Source organism: Seriola aureovittata, chromosome 2, assembly GCF_021018895.1.
Source record: "Seriola aureovittata isolate HTS-2021-v1 ecotype China chromosome 2, ASM2101889v1, whole genome shotgun sequence".
NCBI classification, from domain to species: domain Eukaryota; kingdom Metazoa; phylum Chordata; class Actinopteri; order Carangiformes; family Carangidae; genus Seriola; species Seriola aureovittata.
The window spans coordinates 25372212-25391763 of record NC_079365.1 but is presented as its reverse complement, the minus strand read 5'-3'; the positions used below and the strand labels follow the sequence as shown (position 1 = coordinate 25391763).

Sequence of the window (19552 nt, the reverse complement as noted above, 5' to 3'; positions counted from 1 at the left end):
ATGTGGACCCAGAATGGAAAAATGAGCACTAAAATCCCCTTAAACAACCAACACAAAACTATTAGCAGTGAAATCACTCGAAAGACTATTAGATTTAAGTACATGAAGTATTTCATTTTTCCTCTCTTTGAGCTCTTATTTAAGATTATCCTCTTTGTGAACTATTCTAAGAGCAATTTGCATATTTTTGGTGCGGTAAACACTGCTCTGTTTTTGATGACATTGCCAAAGTGAACCAGTGAATCTTTGGTTGACTTGACTTTTCACTTTCTCCAGTGTCTTTAAATAAAGCTGCAGCTTACAGCAGGTTCGATTAGCGTGAACATCGCTGCGCACGAGCAAATCATTTTCTGCATTTAGAAAAATTAAGAGCCGAACATTAAATCTCAGGAATTTGTTTGTTTGTCTTACTGCTGTTTTGCACTGAACAAGTGAGTCTCTTTTTATCAATTTTTTTTCCTTTCTGATAGCAGTGGCGGACTGAATAAATAAACTGTTTCATTTAAGAACCACATTGTACTGCACACTGTCGTGACTAACCCTCCCATTGATGAATCATCACCTTCTAGTGGCTGGAAACCACATCTGATGTCTGTAGTTTTCTACAAGAATCGACCAGGGATGGCGAGTCGGTCTTGTCTCAAAAATAGTTTATTAATAACAATGTTCATGTTCACTTCAGATCAAACATTCACTACAACACTTTTCTGTTTACAAAGCATTATTACAATGAGCTTTTATAGAAATCTGGATCCTTTATAATTTCAAATACTTCCAGAGAAAGAAAAAGTTACACAACACTGAGCAGAAGCTGTTCCCGAAGACGTGTGTTGCGTGTGCATGTGTGTGTGTGTGTGTGTCTGTGTGTGTGTGCGTGTATGTGTAAGACCCATGGTTATCTCATGCATGCATCAACATCATAAGGACAACTTTTGATATAGCGCAATATTATCTGCATACACATTAACAGCTGTATAGTACATGCTCTTTGTGATATGTTCAACACTAGAACCTCTGCCGCTCTAGGGGAATGCTTTCATCATTATGTTGCGCTTCCAGCTGTGAAAGTTATTCGATTATCTGTGCCGACCTCTAATTCCCAAGAATTTGAACATCATGCCACAACTGTGAAGCGCATAACTCAAGGCTTTTGTTTTCATTGCTAGAAATATTTAGTCGTAAAGAATGTGAATCTGTTTAATCTTAACTTATTAGTGTGTGTGTGTGTGTGCTATTTGTTGTCCACAATAATGCATAAGGTCCAGAGTTAAAACATAGCGTCCGCCCTACAAAGATTTGAGGTAACAACATTAATATGGTGCTTGTGTGTGATTGTAATCAATGCCCCCCTCTCTTCTTCCTCTTCAAAAATAAAAAACAAAAAAAATATTCACATCTACACCTCAGCTGAGCCGTGGAAAATACACCTAACTCTATAAGTTTTAGCTCTTCCACTGGATCACTCAGTTAAAGCATATGTGCTTGGCCAATAGAGGGTAATAAAGATGCATTACATTATAATAGATAAAGACCTTGCCAGCCAGTAGGTTTGGTTCCCATCCTGGCATTGTACAGAGGTTTCATGCAACATCAAAGATATTGTTTAGCCACACACATATCAACATCCGCCCTCCTCCTCACTGACAGCAACATGCAACCAAGGGAATGTGCAGTACATGAAAGAGCAACAGAGGCGGAGAAAAGGAATGCAGTGAAGAGTCTGTGCCTGAGGACAGTCGCTGGGGCCTTTTAAAGCGTTCTATATCAAGCCGTTGTATTTTCAGTTCACGTTCACAATCGAATGTTCTGAGAGGAGACGGGAGCAAAAGCTGCAACAAGTGTAGTTCAGTGTAAACCCCTTAACGATCTTCTGCTCCTTTGACTTGCGACATAAAATATCAAATGCTTCATTTGCCAGGAAACGGAGGTCTGATCAAAACACTGATCAAAATCAAGACAGACCAATGAGCCCGATTTCCATCCAGCCGCAGTTGATTTCTGAAAACTAACAGCAAAAGCCAACTCTGAAACATCAAACAGCATCTCTCTGGCTGCAGACAGATGTTTTCCCAGTGATTCTGGTGAGATATGTAATGTTACAAGTTTTGTAATTTTCCCATGATTCCCTCTCAATGTAAAACTGCATGATGTAAATTGGCGCAATCAAGCTCATCTGCCGAGATAATAAAGATGACACTGCATTTAAAGATATTAATACATAACATTTATGTTGTGAGGGAATACACTTCAGCAAACTAATTACATTTTTTTGCTGTTTTTCAAGCCATCCAAACATCTGAGCTTTGTGACACATTTCAGAAAGGTCACTCTTGGACCTCGTCAGTCAGTATCAGGTTGGCATAGTGCAGCTGGTCTATCTGGTCTGGGAGAGAACAACCAAAGGCACACCAGACCAGAGAAGGCACCGGGGGGGGGGGGGGACAAACTCCTCACACACAACTCAGCTCCACTAAAACATGTAAAGAATGTCATCCGACTGGAATCATCCACACGCAACAGGCTAACAGCTCTAACAAGACATCAGCTCCATGACTGGGCCAACCCGTCCAACACACAGATTCCTACAGTGGGCGTGACCGGCTCCTTTGCATTGTAGCAGACGGAGAGCTGAACTCGCTCACCCGCAATAAACAAACAAGGGAGGTTTCACCAGACCTTTGCCTCCATGTGATTCCTGTTTCAGCTGTGTCATTTCCCTGTTGCTCCTAACAGCTATTGTGCATAGTTGAGTCATATTGGCTTGTGTCTCAATTGGCCGGTTCTCATCCCGACATCAAGGTCCACTGCACAGATAAGCAACAAGTTATGAGGGGATGCATGCGAATAATCAGATCTGATTCTCATACAGACGTTCGGGAACTCACTACTTCGTTGACCGTCATCACATTACAGAGACAGCTACCGTCTTTATCCTCGGTGTGAGTGGACTGGAAATGGAGAATGTCGAGGGAACGCTGACAAAAAAACAAAAAAAAAATGACACAAGCAACCATTTGTTGTGCTTGATGAGTTGTCAACGGCACTGAAAGCCTTAGTTATGGCTTTGCTCGGGTTTCACAATGACATCACCGTGTAAAATGAGCTACAGTACAATGGAGAGGCCCTCAGCTGAAATGTTAGCTAGCTGACAAACATGAGAAGTTGATGGTGATGTACAAACTTCCCAAAAAAAAAAAAAGAAATAAAAAAAAGGCACTAGCGCTTATGGTCAAAAGATATCAACTTTCACTTTCTATCATGACTGCTACCATGATAAACAGAACTGATACTAACGTGACAGTCTGGACAGTTTGGACAAGACCTTATTCATGAAGACTTTATACAAGCTAAGAAAGGATGTCGCTCGCCCGAGCTCGTGAAGAACAATGTTGCATACAAATATGTGCATCTATCACTGCCTCATTACATTACAAATATAAAGAGAAAACAAGTTGGAAAACATTCTATGTGTATAGACAGCTTTCGGAAAAAAAAAAGCAAAATCAACAAGGAACTTTAAACATCAATTTCTAACCACAGCTGTAATAATGACAAAGTCCATTTTCCTGTATTAGGTGTGTTTGCGTTCATTTCATCTGTCTGCCTGTTATCGTGGAATTCGAGATACAGTACGAAGATGCCATTTGGTAAAAGGTCAGTCCTTTTTCATGTGTTTTGTTTTTCTTCCTGTTGGTCAGTTGATTTTCCGGTGTTTGAATTGCTCACAGCAGTGCGCAGCCGCTTCTCTTCTTGCGCTTGCGGACCTGCAGCGCCGCTCTAGTGGCCATCTCGAACACTTCCCGCACGCCGTCCTTGGTCTTGGCAGAGCACTCCAAGTAGCCGAAAGCACTGATCCTGCCGGCCATGTCCCTGCCTTCTTCTGTCTTCACCGGCTCCTGCGTGGACATTGAGAAAATTATTAGCAGTGAGGGGAGCATTCAAAAAAAGATGAAGGATTATCGGGGATTATTAAATTAAACGGCTCTTCATTTAGTACCACATTTGGCTTTTATAATTCTTCCAAATTTAGTGATGTTTTGACCTTTTATTGTTCTGAAATTAATCAATGTAGTTATATTAAACCTTATAATTTGCAGAAAACCAAAACAGATAGCAGCGGTAAAGTAAGATGTGTCATACAAAGTGACAGTGACAGCTTTTGGCTCAAAAATAGAGAAGGACAGGAATATTCAGTTGCTAACTGTATTTCCATTGTGCAACTTGGTGGTTTGTAATTTTTTTTTTTTTTTTTTTTTTTACATTTTATTGGCTAAATAGCTCCTAGAGCAAATAATCAGCAGATTAATCGATAATGAAAATAACTGTTAGTTGGAGCCTTAAACGTAATGTTCAGTTCAACTCCCCACCACAATCATTTTTGTACAGTCCCTTCTAAAACCAAGTAAGCTGAATTTGATGTACCTGTGTTTCTACACCGTCCCGAAACAACTATCAAACAGATGAAAACTTGGAATCAGAGCCTCAGGAAGACTCAATAAACCCTGACAGCAACATCATGGCTTGAACATGTCGAGCCCGCAACGTCTGTGTGACCACGTACATCTGAAACGCTTGAACTGATGACTTAGTGCTACTCTTTGTCACAACAGTTCCTGATTTCTACAAAAAGGAAAAGCTGACAGTGGCGTCTGAAAGAGCTGGAGAGCTTTGTCAACATGTTCCTATTATGAGCTGGACCTGGAGACAGACAGAGAGTGGGTCGTAGAGGCACGACGTGCTATTCTGCGACACAGTAAACCAATATGCTGCTGTCATTGTAGTATGACTGAAAGGCCACAGCCTTTTCAGAGTGCGTAAGCAAGATAACTTTCAATGGCACAAAAACGTGGCTTTTTAAATGGAGATTGTAATGGCTTTCATTTCTATTTATGTTCTATTTCATTTTTAAGTCATTTTAGTAAATGCCTTTAAATAAAGTTTGCACTTTATTTGCCTAATATTGACATTTTGCTTCATATACAGCATCTATTGCATGTCTGTCCGTCCTGGAGGAGAGATCCCTTTCCTGACTTCTTCCTGTTTTTACCCCATCAAAAGGTTTTTAGTGTCATCATCCAAATTGAGAGTCTAAGGGTGTTGCATGTCGCACAGATTGAAAATCCCTCCCATCTGGCATGTTGGAGAATTGTATCTTCTCTCTGTTTTTTTTTTTTCTTTATATGTTTGACCCCCAACAACTGTACACGTCTAAACATAAGGCCCAGTTCAGACAGACAATAGCACTGCATGGAAAAGACAAAGGCACAGCTCCCTCATTCACTGCAATAAAATCACAGTGGGGGTTGGGAAAAAAAAAAAAAGTAGAGTCGTCTGGCAAAAAAGCTGAACCTGGGTCAACTTCTGCCACAACATAATGCAACGTAATCCGTCAATGCACTGCATCAGCCAATGTAATATAAGCAAGCGCACATTCCTGGTAGATGTTTGTAATATGAATGGGGCAGTTCTACTGTTGTGCATGGAAGCAGTGTTTGCAAATGACTGCAGTGATTTGTGAGTTGTTGTTTTTTTTGTCTCACAAGTAACCGAAGGCAACATCTTCCACCTCCTACACAGTGCTGCTTCGGGTCTCAACACCTACCAAAGTCATATTTAAAGGTCATGAATATGAGCATTAATAATTCAGAAGGAAACTCACACATTGAGCCTCATGATATGTCTCAACCCTGCACATTTTTTTCTCAGGCGTCTGGTCCCTGAGTATTGAAGAGGTGCCTACTTGCTCCTGATTACCCCACTCCAGAGTTCGTTGACCTCCAGATGATTTCGTACCTGCTTCATCTTGGCCAGCTCTCTCCGTGTGTGCTCATCGTTCCTCAGGTCCTTCTTGTTCCCCACCAGGATGATGGGAACATTGGGACAGAAGTGCTTCACCTCAGGCGTCCACTTCTCAGGAATATTTTCTGTCCCGGAAGAGAAGAGAAGTCAGCTGAAATGCTCAAGAGGGAGGGCGACTATAAAAAGGGGACAGGCAGTACAGAGTCACCCCGTGGAACACTTCACATGATGGATTGCTCTGCAGACTGCTCGAGGCAAAGATGTTTTTAGCTGCACTAATCCTGCTTCCCATCAAGTCCATTAAGGCATTTAACAAACAGCATGCTTAGCTAATATGAACCGCCTTGATTCTATGGCAACAAAATATCACTTTTATACAGTTTAAGTTAGGTTTTCTACAGTCTGTCATACTGTGTATCTACCACAGGCCGTAAACTCTCTGTGCTGCTGCCATCTTAGCTAGGTTTATCAAATTTAGATGTGTAAGTAAAGGTTATACAAATGAAACATTTTAAAACAGGCTACTGTATGCCTGTGGCTCCTTACCTAAACTGTCAGGGCTGTCGATGGAGAAGCACATGAGGATGACATCTGTGTCGGGGTAGGAGAGAGGCCTCAGCCTGTCGTAGTCCTCTTGGCCTGCAGTATCCCACAGTGCCAGCTCCACCTGGGACAACGCAAAAGAAACACTTTGTAAAACATGGGAAATACACACACAAAATATAAATATATATATATATATATATATGGCACATGAATGTGTATAATTCTTGGTTTTTACTCCTTATTCTCTCCATGATTGAATCATTCGTGTCATTTTCAACAGTTTTGTAACAGGACCCTGCCTTCAGGGCCAATATAAAAATCAGCTGTTTACCCAGAGCTAATGTAATGTTGCTCACTGTTCCAGATGAATAGACAAACACTTAACCAGTCACGACATCATTAGTGATGACATTTCTTTCCTTATCCACTGACAGCTGTGACTAGTTGGAAGATGATGTATGAACCTTGAGGCAGTAATTTTCCCAAAGGGCAATGCTTTAAACACCAGGAAGGAAATGATGTTTAGATCAATTAACCTGGGGGGCATTTTTCTCCTCTGGCCAGACATACCTTCCATTTTGACAATTACATATGATTTGTATGTTTTACTTAAGCTGCTTTCCTTGTGTGTGAGAAACTCGGTGTACAGATATTTGCTTCTTATCACAGCTGAAGCTCTGACCTAATCAGAGCTTCATGAGTCTGTTATGTTGCCAGTTTTGTGGTAATGAACTTGGGGACTGGCCTCATCCCATCACACCACTGATTAATTCAATTAGGGAAAGTGGGAGATTAGTGAGCATCAAACCAGATACCTTCTGTCCCTGTACAGGCATTAGCAGCCAGCTTTCGCTCGACTCCGCTCTTGAGCTGACTCACTGTGTTTCAGGGGGGGAGAAAAACTTCTGCAAACTTTTGAATACTGGAACTACTGCATGACAATAGATTATGGTATGCCCACAGCGGGAACATGCATCAGTCAACTATCCCAAAAATAGAAGTTTGCAGAGGCAGAGAGGGTAGGAGGTGGCTGCACACTGTTGAGGCTGCATGAGCAACCGGAGCAGTCATGTTCCCACTGGACTTGTGTAAAGCTGCAGACTTTGGGGAGGAAAAGAAAGAGGGAAAAAAATGCTATTTTTAGAATCTGCTCAATTCACTGAAGGTGGGGGTAAGAGAAAGTCTTTTACCTTCAAGGGGGGTAAAAACTCTAATTTAGGGGCTGAGATCACCAATCTAATCCAGCTGGTTTTATAATGTTCTAATTCTTATGGGACAGCCTTCCTCTAGAGAGTCGGAGGGGGGAATAACCAAAGAAGCCGACAGTCATATCTTTGTCCCCTGGACCGATGTCCTTCTTGAAACCCCAAGTTTATATTTCCTGTCCAGAACACAACGGTTAACCCCTCCTTGCTTCCCCCCAACTTAGTGCTACCAGGACAGGAAATGAGAGACGTTTATCGGGCAGGAGAAGGGTCCTGAGGGAGGGAGGGGGATTGCCAGGAGACATCCCTGTTCCCTGTCTGAACAGGAAGCTGGGAAGTAGAGTCATTTCCTGTTTTGCCAAGTGGTGATCCTGCAGCGGTGGTCAGCTCAAGAGAACAAAACCCTTTGACATAACAAACCATCTGCAGCTCAGACCCGACCATCGCTGGCAACTCCCTGCGACTCAAATGCAAGACGTCAGGCACCCTCGGGAGTCAGACTTAAATGTAGTTGGTTTAATAACTCTGTCTCTGTCTGAAACCACTTCCTATTTGTTATACAACGCACTTTATTTACCCTCTACCATTTTATCTGTGCGTCTATATATTTGTCCAAATTCTGAGTGTGAAATTTATGCATTATATTTGAAATGATGCGTTTCAGGAATAAGAAGGTGCTCCGTCACACATTACACACAATCCAGTTTTTAAGACACAGACTTCTTCATGTTTTATTAATAAAAATATGTATTATGTATAGTTGGATGATACGTATTTATAAATCAGCTTCCAGACCAACAAAGCAGGTGATTGGGTGATTGTGACAAATGCGAATATAGTTGTAATTAACAACAACCTGCATGATCCGTTTTCTGATAAACTATGGATCAGTGTTCTTGCAGTTTTTCACCTCAGGAACATCAAGCTAATGCACCACTGCCACACATATGGAGGTAGCCTGCTTGTTGTGGATGTGTGTTCCCCTCTCTGAGACTTTCAACTTGAGTTTAATACATCCGGCAGTTGTGACGTTGGTAGTTACAAAACAAAACTGGAAATGGAACAAACTGCAAAAATGAATGGGCCACATAAGGTCAATAGTGCCCACACAAAATCCCACGCTGGAACAAGACTCTACACCTGTGAGAGATGATGATTAATAAATGTCCCACATCTCAGTTTAACACTTACTACAGTGAACTATTGAGGTTGTTACATCAAAAGAAGTGAGTCAGTGAACGAGGGAGCGACTTCGGGCAGAGCACATGTAACTGACCGAACCCTGCCCCCAAACAGTGATGATCCAATCACTATTTAGCATGGCAGGTCTGTCAAGCTGCGGACTGCTCCATGTTTCAGACGTGTGCATGGGGCTGTAGTATGAGCGATATTCTGTCAATTAAATGTTTAATGTAAAGGAAGGCTGTCTTTTTCTTTTTTAGCTTTTACAGAACCAAAAATACAACAACAAAGGTTAGCATGTCAGGCTAACTAGTTAACTACTTACATTTGTTACCTAACGTGGCTTTACATCTCACTCCAAAGAGCCTTTCATACTACATTATTTCATGGGGTTACAGGTAATATTTTAAGAAAAGCCTCTCTCACAATACTACATCCACTGTGTGAGATTAATGTTAACGTCTCTGTCCTGCTCTTTATTGGAAAATCCAAACAATCAAGTATGAAGCTAACCTCTTTCTTGTTCGAGTATCTAACCTAAGAGGCGAAACAATGTTAGAATAAAACAGTCTGATCTTGCATTATTCCTCATGATAGTTATAATAGTGGAATGACCTAGATCTACACCACAATCAAAGAAGACCGATGCTTTTGCTGTATCTTCTCCGTGTATCACCAACTGGTAAAGATGCTGATTTTTTTTTTTGCTTGTGACATGCAGCTTCAGCTTCAGCCTTTATAAATGTAGGCATCAAGGGCCCCGTTACAGGATTCCTTTTTTAAAAACAAAAACAGAAACAGAAACCTCGACAGGGGTAGCAACATTCCCTAAAGGGAGGCGGGACTTTCCTAATATTACTTTGAGTGCACTGTTGGATTATAACACAAACTGAAGGACTTTCTATGTGCCTGATGTCAAATGTACAAACCTGCTTTCCATCAACCTCGATATCAGCGATGTAGTTCTCAAACACCGTCGGGACGTAGACTTCAGGAAACTGATCTTTACTGAAAACAATTAGGAGACATGTTTTTCCACAAGCTCCATCCCCGACAATCACCAGCTTCTTCCGAATGGCTGCCATCTCTGTCGGGAAACAAGAAGAACGTCTTTACAAGGATTCATCACAAACAGACATTCAAAAAGAAAAAAAAAAAAGAAAAGAAAGAAAGACTGTTGAGAGCCAGATTTATCAGCACAACCACAAGAGGAGAAAGAAACTTTTTTTTTGCTGTTAAGGGAGATTTAATCTGTCATGCGGAACAAATGGGCCGAGCAACACAGTCACACTTTTGTCATCTGTTTGTGTATCTGCACTTCAGATATTTAAATTATTTGTAGAGATCGCAAGATCACAAGACAAATCAAAAACATAACGTTGAGCAAAAACTTTCTCTGCTCCTGCTGTGCGGCTCCAAAGCAACCGCTCTGACATCTCCGACTGACAGTACTGCATCACACTACACCTGAGGGAGGGTGCTCTGTGATCCGCACGTTGTCACAGACAACTGCAGTCACAGACCTTGAATCCCTAGTGCCAAGTCTAAACTACAAAGCTACAGGACGGACGGAGGAGGAGGAGGAGGAGGAGGAGGAGGAGGAAGGTAGTGGAGTGAGGGAGAGGAGAAAGAGAGGAGGGGTGTTGAGACAAGCTGGGACATGAAGTAATGTACTATCAGGTTCCTGCTCCACCCTGTTTGTTTCCCTCTGCAGCTTGTGTGGAAAAGAGAGTGTCCACGGAATCAGAGCAGCTGGCGAAGTACTTAGTGGTGTCCTAAAACACTATGCTTTTGATCTCTGTTTATGATTTTTCAGTTCTCTTCAGGAACACTTTGATAGTAGCATAATATCATAATTATCTCAAAATTAGAGCTAAACCTGTCGGCCCATATGTTGTGCCAGTGTTAAAGTGAAATTTCTCACATGGGGTTTAGACAGTTGCGAGCATGTTGTAGAGGAAAAAAAAAAAACAAAGAACACGCAAGAATTTTACTGTGCAAAAAACACAGTGAACCAAGAAAGATTTCTGCAATAACCCCAGAGTGGAAGGCTAGTTTAGCTGGAGCAGGATGAGTGGGGATGAGTTAGCAGTGCTGCTGATGGATGAGCTGGAGCCCTGCTGCCTGGGAGCAGCTGTGCATATAGTCATTTGGCTCCTCACCTCATCTACTTTCTGCCAGACAGTCTTGACAGCCATCCTCTTCACGAGGGCACCCACTTATCAGGGGGAATTCATCTTTTAGAGCTGCGGGCAAAACACTGAGTCGAATCTGCCCTAATGCCCATTTTTAATCTCTGCTTGGATGCATGGCAACACCAGTCGTTTCATCGAGTAGCATCAAACCGCCAACAATCATCACGAATCAGGCCTGAAGTTATTAGTCAAACTATTAGTGATTTGGTACTGTAACAGATCAGTGGATTAGCGTCACCAGTTTCATCTAAATGGCTCATTAAAAATAATTTCTTCCACTCATGGCTGAGGGATATGTGCAAAATTATTATCTCAATCGTCATCTTAACTAATCACTGAAATGATAGGCTTGATCAGTATGCTGTTTCCACTGTTTGCATGAACAGGATTGAGATGCAAAGTGAGCAAAGAAACACTGGAATGAGTGAAAAGAAAAAAAATGTACACAAGAGAGGAAATTATTACCCAGCTGTGTTTCCATGGGTATTAAGACTTGGCATAACCAGTAGCCATGTTGGAAATTTTGGGTGCGTTTGCTTGTTTTATTAGCATCTTGGTTACACTCTCCTTCTTGCAGAAATTGTGATCACGATTTAATTATATGTTCTGCGTTTTGCCCAAAATCCCACTCCTTCTGGTGCAATGTACTGTGTTACAGCTGCAAGAAGGCTTTGCCAAGAGGTGCCAAAGGCCTGACTTTGAATTAGGACACTGCAGCAAATAGTGGTAGTGTGCTCACTTCTTTTTTTCCTACATATTCAAAAATGTAAGGAAAGACAAGTGGGTAAATGGAGTATTCTGTAAATGACGATCAAAAATTATCATACACTTCAGCTGCAAATGCTTTTACTCATGAGATTTTATTAGACAAAAAAACGGAATATGTGAGAACAAAGGCCGCTTCCTCCGACCTTCTTCAGATGGGTTTGACACTGGGATGAATACTGACTCCACAGAAACTGCACAGTATCTTGTGCTTTGCAGAGAACTGGACCAGAGATAGCTTGAACTAGATGATGGGTTCAAAGCCAAACAAGTGGGAGACAGCAGCGCCGCGGCCTCGGAGGCTCACCCTGTGAAACAAAACAATCCACTTCCTGTTCTGTGAAGCTTGGGAGGAGCTTTTGGCTGCCGTTCTGTTTGGACAGGCCTCAGCAGAGCCGGGACACAGAGAGGGCTGCCAGAGGCAACGCAACACATGCACGCATGCTTACTCACACAATACCCACACATGCACACAGCCCCTCTCTTTGCACACCACAATCATAGCTTGTCCTTGGTGGCAGTGATATTGGGAGCCGATGAAGGAACATCTTGACACATTGGCAAAGGGAAATTATGCGTGAAAATGTCCCATATAGTCATGAACTGTGCCGAATACTCCAGCTACCCATGACTGATACCCTCAATTTAGGCACTAATGGAAACTAATGGTAGCAACATACTGAGGAGAAAGTTTAGGTGGTTGCCAGCAGCAAACGATTTCACGATCAAATCTATTCATCTTCAACCACCATTCATCCTCTCCACATTCAGATCAAAGCCTGAGCTCACGCTGATTCAATATAACATGTGAATGGGAACCACCTACATGCATCAGCCAGTATCAGCTGGCCCACCTTTGACCCTGCACACTATTGAACGAAAGCAAAGGTGTCACTGAGAGATTAAGCGAACTCTCGGAAACCGCGACAAAAGCAGAAACAGCTCGACATCATTCTGTCGGTTCCACACAAACATCAATCGGCTCAGGGTGCCGACGTTTTCATTTACCTATCACTGTGATTCTACACAACACAACCGAGATGTTGCCACTGCTGCAGGGAGATATGGTACAACATATTCATAAAGCCTTCAGTCGTGCTGAGGTTGATGGAAGAGCGACTGTAACTGCGCGACGGGAACACTGTGTTACACACAGGTTGACACATCAAAGAGACGTACTGTAAGCAAAGTTAACAAAATAACACTGAATAACACTGAACTGACTGAACTGTCGTTGACCGGTCTTTTAGCCGAGGTCGTATTTATTTTCATAAAAGCTAAGTTTGAACAGAAGCCAGAGAACAAATATATATATATATATATTACAGTGTAATATAATAATATTACAGTGATAGGAGCTTATTTCTATTGGTGATCTATTAGTATTTCTGTCCTCACATTCTTTAAGCAGTGTTTTCATTCATCAGAATTGTTAAAGGTGTTAAAGTTTATCTCGCTGCTCCTACATTCATCTGAAGGGGGACAGTTGTAGTGAATGTAATGCTGTTACAGCAAAAAAATTTCAACCAGGCTCAACTTTTGTTGCAATACGGTCAGTTAAAACATATTAATATATACACATATAGTATATTATGATGATTTGTTATCATCACAAATGTAATAGTTTAGGATTTTAAACTGTTGGTCGATAAAATAAGTGAATTTAAGATGTCAAACTTGAAAGCTGTAACATTTTTCACTATTTTTGGGTGCTTTAGTAACTAAACCCAATCGTAAAAGTAATTCAGATTAATTCATAATGAAAAAAGTAGTGAGTTCCGACCAAAAGTTAATTAGTAGAAGGAAAGTATGGACGCCTCCGCAGCAAGTTTTCCCGGACAAAGTGTAAAGTGAACACTCTTAGACACATATGAACTTGATCCAAGAACAACATTGGGGCCATTAAAATGCATAGTAAAGCAAAGCACCAATTCCTCCTACAACTATTTGAGCAATGCCCCTGGTTAATGAACACACGACCTCTCTCTTTCTCTAAGGAGGTTTCCTGAGGCTTAGGGGCCAACAGCAGTTATGCAACAAGCTGAGCAGGGTTAGCTCAGAGCAGAGGGTGACCCGGGCCGGTGAGGTGGCGCTGCCTTTCAATCCTTATATGAGTTTATTATCAACACATATGCTGAAAATACATCAATCTGCCAACCAATAACAGGCCTGTTGTTTCTGACATAATGATAATAATGACTTTTTTTTTTTCTTGCTCTGAGGTTCTGCAAACTAGCAAACATAAAACAGGAAGTGATTCCGAGAAGGATTTCTTTGCTCGTCCAACAGGCTTCACAGGGCTGCACCTATTTCTTTGATACATTACAATGGACTCAGATAGAGGTACAGAGCAGCTGGTGTCAATATTGAAAAGTAATTCCCTAGTTTGTTTGTTTGTTTCAAGGAGCTCAGTTGAACTCTGTAGATAAAGGCTTCCTAACTAACAGAGTAATAAAAGCAAGGATGGATTTTGAATTCTGAATCTGCATGGAAAAACATAAAACTTACTTTTCTAAGAGAATAAAAAATGACTTTTAATATCCTTCAGTGACATGAATTTTATAGAAAATGCTCTCCGGCATCTTCAGCAACACAACCACAACTCATTTCTAAGAGGGAATTAGTGCTTTTTTCCCTATTCTTTTCCTCAAGACACACAAGCTAACAGGAAGAAAGAAGCCCTTAGCTCTGAAACCATGCAAGAATTTGCCTCACCTCTGCAAATCTGCCTGAGAAATGGGCCAAAGTTCATAAACTGGCAGAGGCTGTGGCTGAGAAAGAGCAGACAGCCTGCGACACCAGCTGTCTGCACCACCTTAACCCGAATGTAAAAACATCTTATCTGACTAAATCTGACAGGAGGCGACGGACAACAGATCACATGCAGAATCAAGACAGTCGGTGACTGCCCAAAGAAAAAATCCAACGCTGTTTCACATCAAGCATTTATATAATTTAGGCATTCCTGAGTATACTGTAGTAAGCTGTGGACTCAAGTGCATAAAAGTGAAATGTGAGTGCTGAGCTCTCTTACACAACAGCAGGAATACACACAGCAGATCAGGTCAGCTTCTCACATTCTTTGGGCGTATATAACAAACACACCAGCTCCTTAGTCTCACTGAGTCATGACTTTACTGGTACACCCACTGGAAATGATCAGATGTCCTAACATTGAGGCAGCCCATGAAATAAAACCAGCTATGATCTTTCTGTTGAGGCCTCTTGAGGACAACGGCCTATTTATCCATGCAAAGAAAATCCAAAGACCTTTTCAGACTCTTAACTTAATATAAAAGTAATTTAAAAGAGATTGTCTTAGCAATAGCTCAACATTTTGGGAAATACTATAATACTATATATATATTATTATAGTATAGTATATATATATTATAATAATGCTTGCTTTTTTAGATGAGAAGATAGATACCACTCTCATGCCTGTATGGTAAATGTAAAACCAGTTAGCCAGTTAGCTTAGCTTAGCATTTAGAAGAGTCTGCCGACTTCCTGGCAACCTCACAATAACAAGACTCCAGGAAGTCACCGCTCCCTGACCAGAAGGTAGTCTGACACATAACTCCGCATGAAACCGCAACTTGTCATCTTTACTCTTCTGTTTTTGTATGGAATAAACAACTTAGCCGTTTCTCATTGTGTCCAATCTTCATGCTAAGCTAACCGTCACTGAGTGTGGTACTGATGTTCTCATTTACCTCTTGGCAGGAAAAGCGAATAAGATCAAACGAGTTCTGTAAATTCATGTGGTTATGGGATCCTCAACACTTCGGCTGGGCCTATCGGAAGAGTGCCACAACTACAGATTGACTAATCACCATATCGGCTGAATGACCTGCATCCTGGTCACCTCCACGTCTTCCGTCGAACAGCCATGAACTTCTAAATAAGATAAGACACCCACAGGTTCCCCTTGCTCTTAAAGCTTGTTGAGAGGGAGCAGGGAAAGACGAGAGACTTGAGTTGCGTGATGACCGAACTCTTAGGCAGAGGCAGAGGATACGGCACATGGCTTTGAGAGAACTGACACCTCATGGCTCACTTTTTTAAAATAATTCAGGTCATGAGCAGACTGGAAGGACTGACTGGCTGGCTGAGAGGACACTTCTGTTCCCCCAGGAGAGAGCACAAGGTCTTTACACTCTGGGGCTGCAACTAATGGTTATTTTGAAAAATGATCGACCAATTAATTGAGAAATGTCAGAAAATAGTGAAAAATTACAATTATCATTTCCCACAGCACAAGGTGACGTGTTCAAAATGCTCGTCTTCTTTGACCAGCAGGACAAAACCCAAATATTCACTTTACTATCATAGCGGACTAAAATAAAAACCTGAAGAACATTTTTGCCCCCCCCCCCCCCCCCCCCCAAAAAAAAAACATGAGAACAATTCATTAATTATCAAGTTTGCTGCCAATTTATGTTCAATATTGATTATCATTTTGATAATTTTCCAAATAAAAATGCCAAACATTCAGAGGGTTCATCTGATCAAATTTGCTGCTGTTTTTAGTTTTCTATCATTATTTTGAATATCTTTGAATTTTACAGTCGGACAACCCAAGTTATTTGAAGATTTCCCATTTCCTGTTGTTTATAAACTGAAAAAATAATCTACAGATTAATCAATAATGAAATGAGTTGCAAACCTACAATATACAGCCACAACACAGAGCAGAGCAGACACAAAGGCACAGATGCACACAATGATGAAATGTATTTCTAGCATATTCTGAGCATATGAAATTACATTTGTAAATAGTTTTCATGGCCAAAACTATAATCGTCGTTGATTAATCTAATTAATAAAAATAAATAAATATCAGAAAATAATTAAGAATATCCATCACAGTTTCTCAAATCCTCATATTTCTTGTTTTGTCCAACCAACATACAAATCAGAGAAAAGCAGTAAATACTATTATCTGAGAATCTGCGAGCTGAGAAAATATTTGTCGTTTTTCCTTAATAAATTACTTAAACAATTACTCTATTATCGAAAGGGGTTAAAAAAAAAACTGTGATAGATTGCAGGTAATTGTTTCAGCACTTTCTTTTGCTGTCAACAAGTGTATCAACAAAGATATATTGCAGGGATGCCACATGAATTTTAGCTTTCCAATAAATCTGAGCATATTCAGGAGGATGATCACAATATATTATCATTTCATGTGAATCTTAAATCGTGAATGAGACCTGAAGTAGCACTCAAATTCACATCTTTCTTAAACATAATGAAGCCTAAATAACTCTCTTACGTTCTCAGATTTCATCCCCCCCACATGTTTTTTGTTGTGCTTGTAAATCATAGTCGGCAGTTCAAGCAACGCCTTTACGAGAAATGGGAGTCTTAATAACGAGGAAATTAAGTGTTCCCAGAAATAGAAATGGCTCATTAAGAGATTTGCCATGCGGAGTTGCTTATTGAGGTCGCAGCACTTGGACAGACTGTACATACCAACAGGATCTGATCTGCTGCTTTGACTTTGAAACTACCAGCAATGAAGCTATCAACAGTTGTACAGAAACACACCATGCCCACCACAAACACACTGGATACACTTCATTATCTATCCCCGCACCGTCACAGATTAAACTATTAAACCTAAGCGGGAAAAAAAGGCGAATGTTAGTACGAGGACAAGCCACCACCTTGTTCTCTCACCCAAGTAATAGAGCTATAATTAGTGTCAAATAAGAATATTCAGTCAAACTACAGCCTTTGTTTTCACCATTACCTGTCGTCAGCCAGATGAGAGGTTTTTATAAATATTAATCCCCGCTTGCTCTTTCCTCTTGATCGTGGCAAACACACACACACATACACACACACTCACTCACTTCTTGCTGCAGTATTCGCTAATTTTACAGAGAGGGTGCTGGAAACCGGGGCAGGCAAGAGCAAGATCCTCCCACCGACACCAGCGACAACCCCAGCGAGGCGTGCAGGCTGCTACTTCCGTTTGGGACTTTCAAAATAAAAGAAAAGGGACGCGCATGATCTTGATGGATACGGCTGGTGTTACTTAGTATTTTTCTTACTGAGTCTGTAAAAAATCTTTCAATACGTTATGACTTCTCTACCCTGTCTGTGGTTCTCAGCCCTAAATGTCTCACAAATACATACTTTTATTTTTTTTATATACTAAATATTTTTCTAAACCAGCTGGGCATTGTTGTTTTTACAAAAATCACCCAAAGAGGAGTAAACAGTGTATTTGTCGGGAGCTATTTTCTGTGGTGGATCAATACACATTTAGTCAGGATGTGTGGGACTGACTCAAAATGATTTACGGTTCCCACGGTCATTGCAGGGAAGTAACATGTCACCCAGTGAAATTGTGTGTGTGTTATGTGTGTGTTTTTGGTGCTTTTTGGATTACAATGGAGTTCTATAGGCTTTTGGCTTTGGTGGTGTGTCACTGGCCATCAGTGTGAAAATTAATCAGCAGTTACTCACAGAGGACAGGAAACTGACCTGTTTTTTTAACACTGAGACCTGTAATGTTATTTCTGGGTAAAACCCAGAGATTAGTGATGTCACATGAAGTGGTTTCCATTAGATGTCAATGGAAAACACCTGCTGTGACATCATTGATTTATATGTGTCCAAAAGTGAAACAGGCTAAAAGTTCCTCCCAGCCACACCAGTCTCTTGCTGATTTTACTGACTCAAACGTGAATGTTATGATTGCTCTTATATCAACTGCAATTTGTTGCTTTATACACTCCAATACCGTTTCCACTCCAAAAGTGAGTCCAAAGCTTACACTCTTATTTTGAAGGCTAAGGCATGCATTTCCGGTGTTGTTATGGTTACCTCTATATAACTTGATGGAGCTGCTGCAGGCGCTGGAGTCACCCAGGTCCCTCCTCCCTTCCTCGGTCAAAGATGACATCATCTGTAGTACAAGAAGACTCGTGCAACAGGAGGGATGGGTGTGGATCTCACCAGTGAGCCTCTCTGAAAAACAAACAAACAAACAAACAAAAAAAAAACCTCCACCAGCATTTTCATATGTCAGCAGTCACTTTTTGCAGGCTGCAGCGTGGTGCTGTAGACCTGTGTGATGTGTGTCAGTATTAACACAACTGGACCTGCAACAATAAGAATGCTGCAAACAATAATGAAGAATGCACATGGCCTTTTCTCAGCTCAGATCATATATAACCCAGTATGACAAGCAACCACACACACAGACATAATCATTTATATCATCAAAACAACAAAAGAAGATTAATATTGATAGGCCTATATAATTTTTATTGACTGGTGATCAGTGGTGAGGAAAAAGTACATTTCCTCAGGTATTGTACTTTATTCCTCTACTCCACTACATGTATGTTGTTCACTTTACAAATAAAGATTTTACTAACAAAACATATGAGCATCTAATAAAACATAATGCATCACCATAAACTAAAGGTCACATCGTCTCATACAGGTGTTTTCAGTTATTGTGGGTGTTTAAGGTTCCTTCTTTCAATGTGTTTTATTTAAGATAACCGTCACATGGCTGAAGATGAATATGAATTTTGCATTACTGTATGTTTTCTTGTCACTCTTTGCTGTCAAACTGTGAGTGTAAAGAAAGCCATGAAGAAAATGTGATAGAATATTTAAATCATAAAAAAGAAGATAACGATTAAAGTATATGTTGAACCACAAAACTAACAGGAGAGTGAAGGAGATCAGTCAAACAGTCTGAGATCTCCCCCACAGTTTAGGTCTAATTGGGCAAAACTGAAATCACGTGTGTGGCTGACCAGTACAGCTACATTAAATTACAGTTTATATGTTAATGCTTCCATAACAATAATCAACATAATACACAACGAT

General features: G+C 40.8%; 1 protein-coding gene across 1 annotated transcript; it reads right to left on the bottom strand.

The window, feature by feature from the left end:
• Nucleotides 1-633: 633 nt before the first annotated feature.
• On the bottom strand, nt 634-17611 carry rhoca (ras homolog family member Ca). The gene is made up of 5 exons (XM_056363445.1): nt 17451-17611; nt 9662-9819; nt 6346-6466; nt 5794-5924; nt 634-3896 (listed from the first exon to the last, which is right to left on the bottom strand). The coding sequence occupies exons 2-5, from the start codon at nt 9815-9817 to the stop codon at nt 3723-3725; spliced, it is 582 nt and encodes a 193-aa protein (XP_056219420.1). The 5' UTR covers nt 9818-9819; nt 17451-17611; the 3' UTR covers nt 634-3722.
• Between the last annotated feature and the right edge of the window lie 1941 nt (nt 17612-19552).

Coding starts and splice junctions, on each gene's coding strand:
- rhoca (XM_056363445.1), bottom strand. CDS start 9,817: ATGGCAGCCATTCGGAAGAAGCTGGTGATTGTCGGGGATGGAGCTTGT. Junction 6,467..9,661: donor TCGAGGTTGATGGAAAGCAG/GTTTGTACATTT, acceptor GCGTTGTCCCAG/GTGGAGCTGGCACTGTGGGA. Junction 3,897..5,793: donor AGCTGGCCAAGATGAAGCAG/GTACGAAATCAT, acceptor ATGTCCACGCAG/GAGCCGGTGAAGACAGAAGA.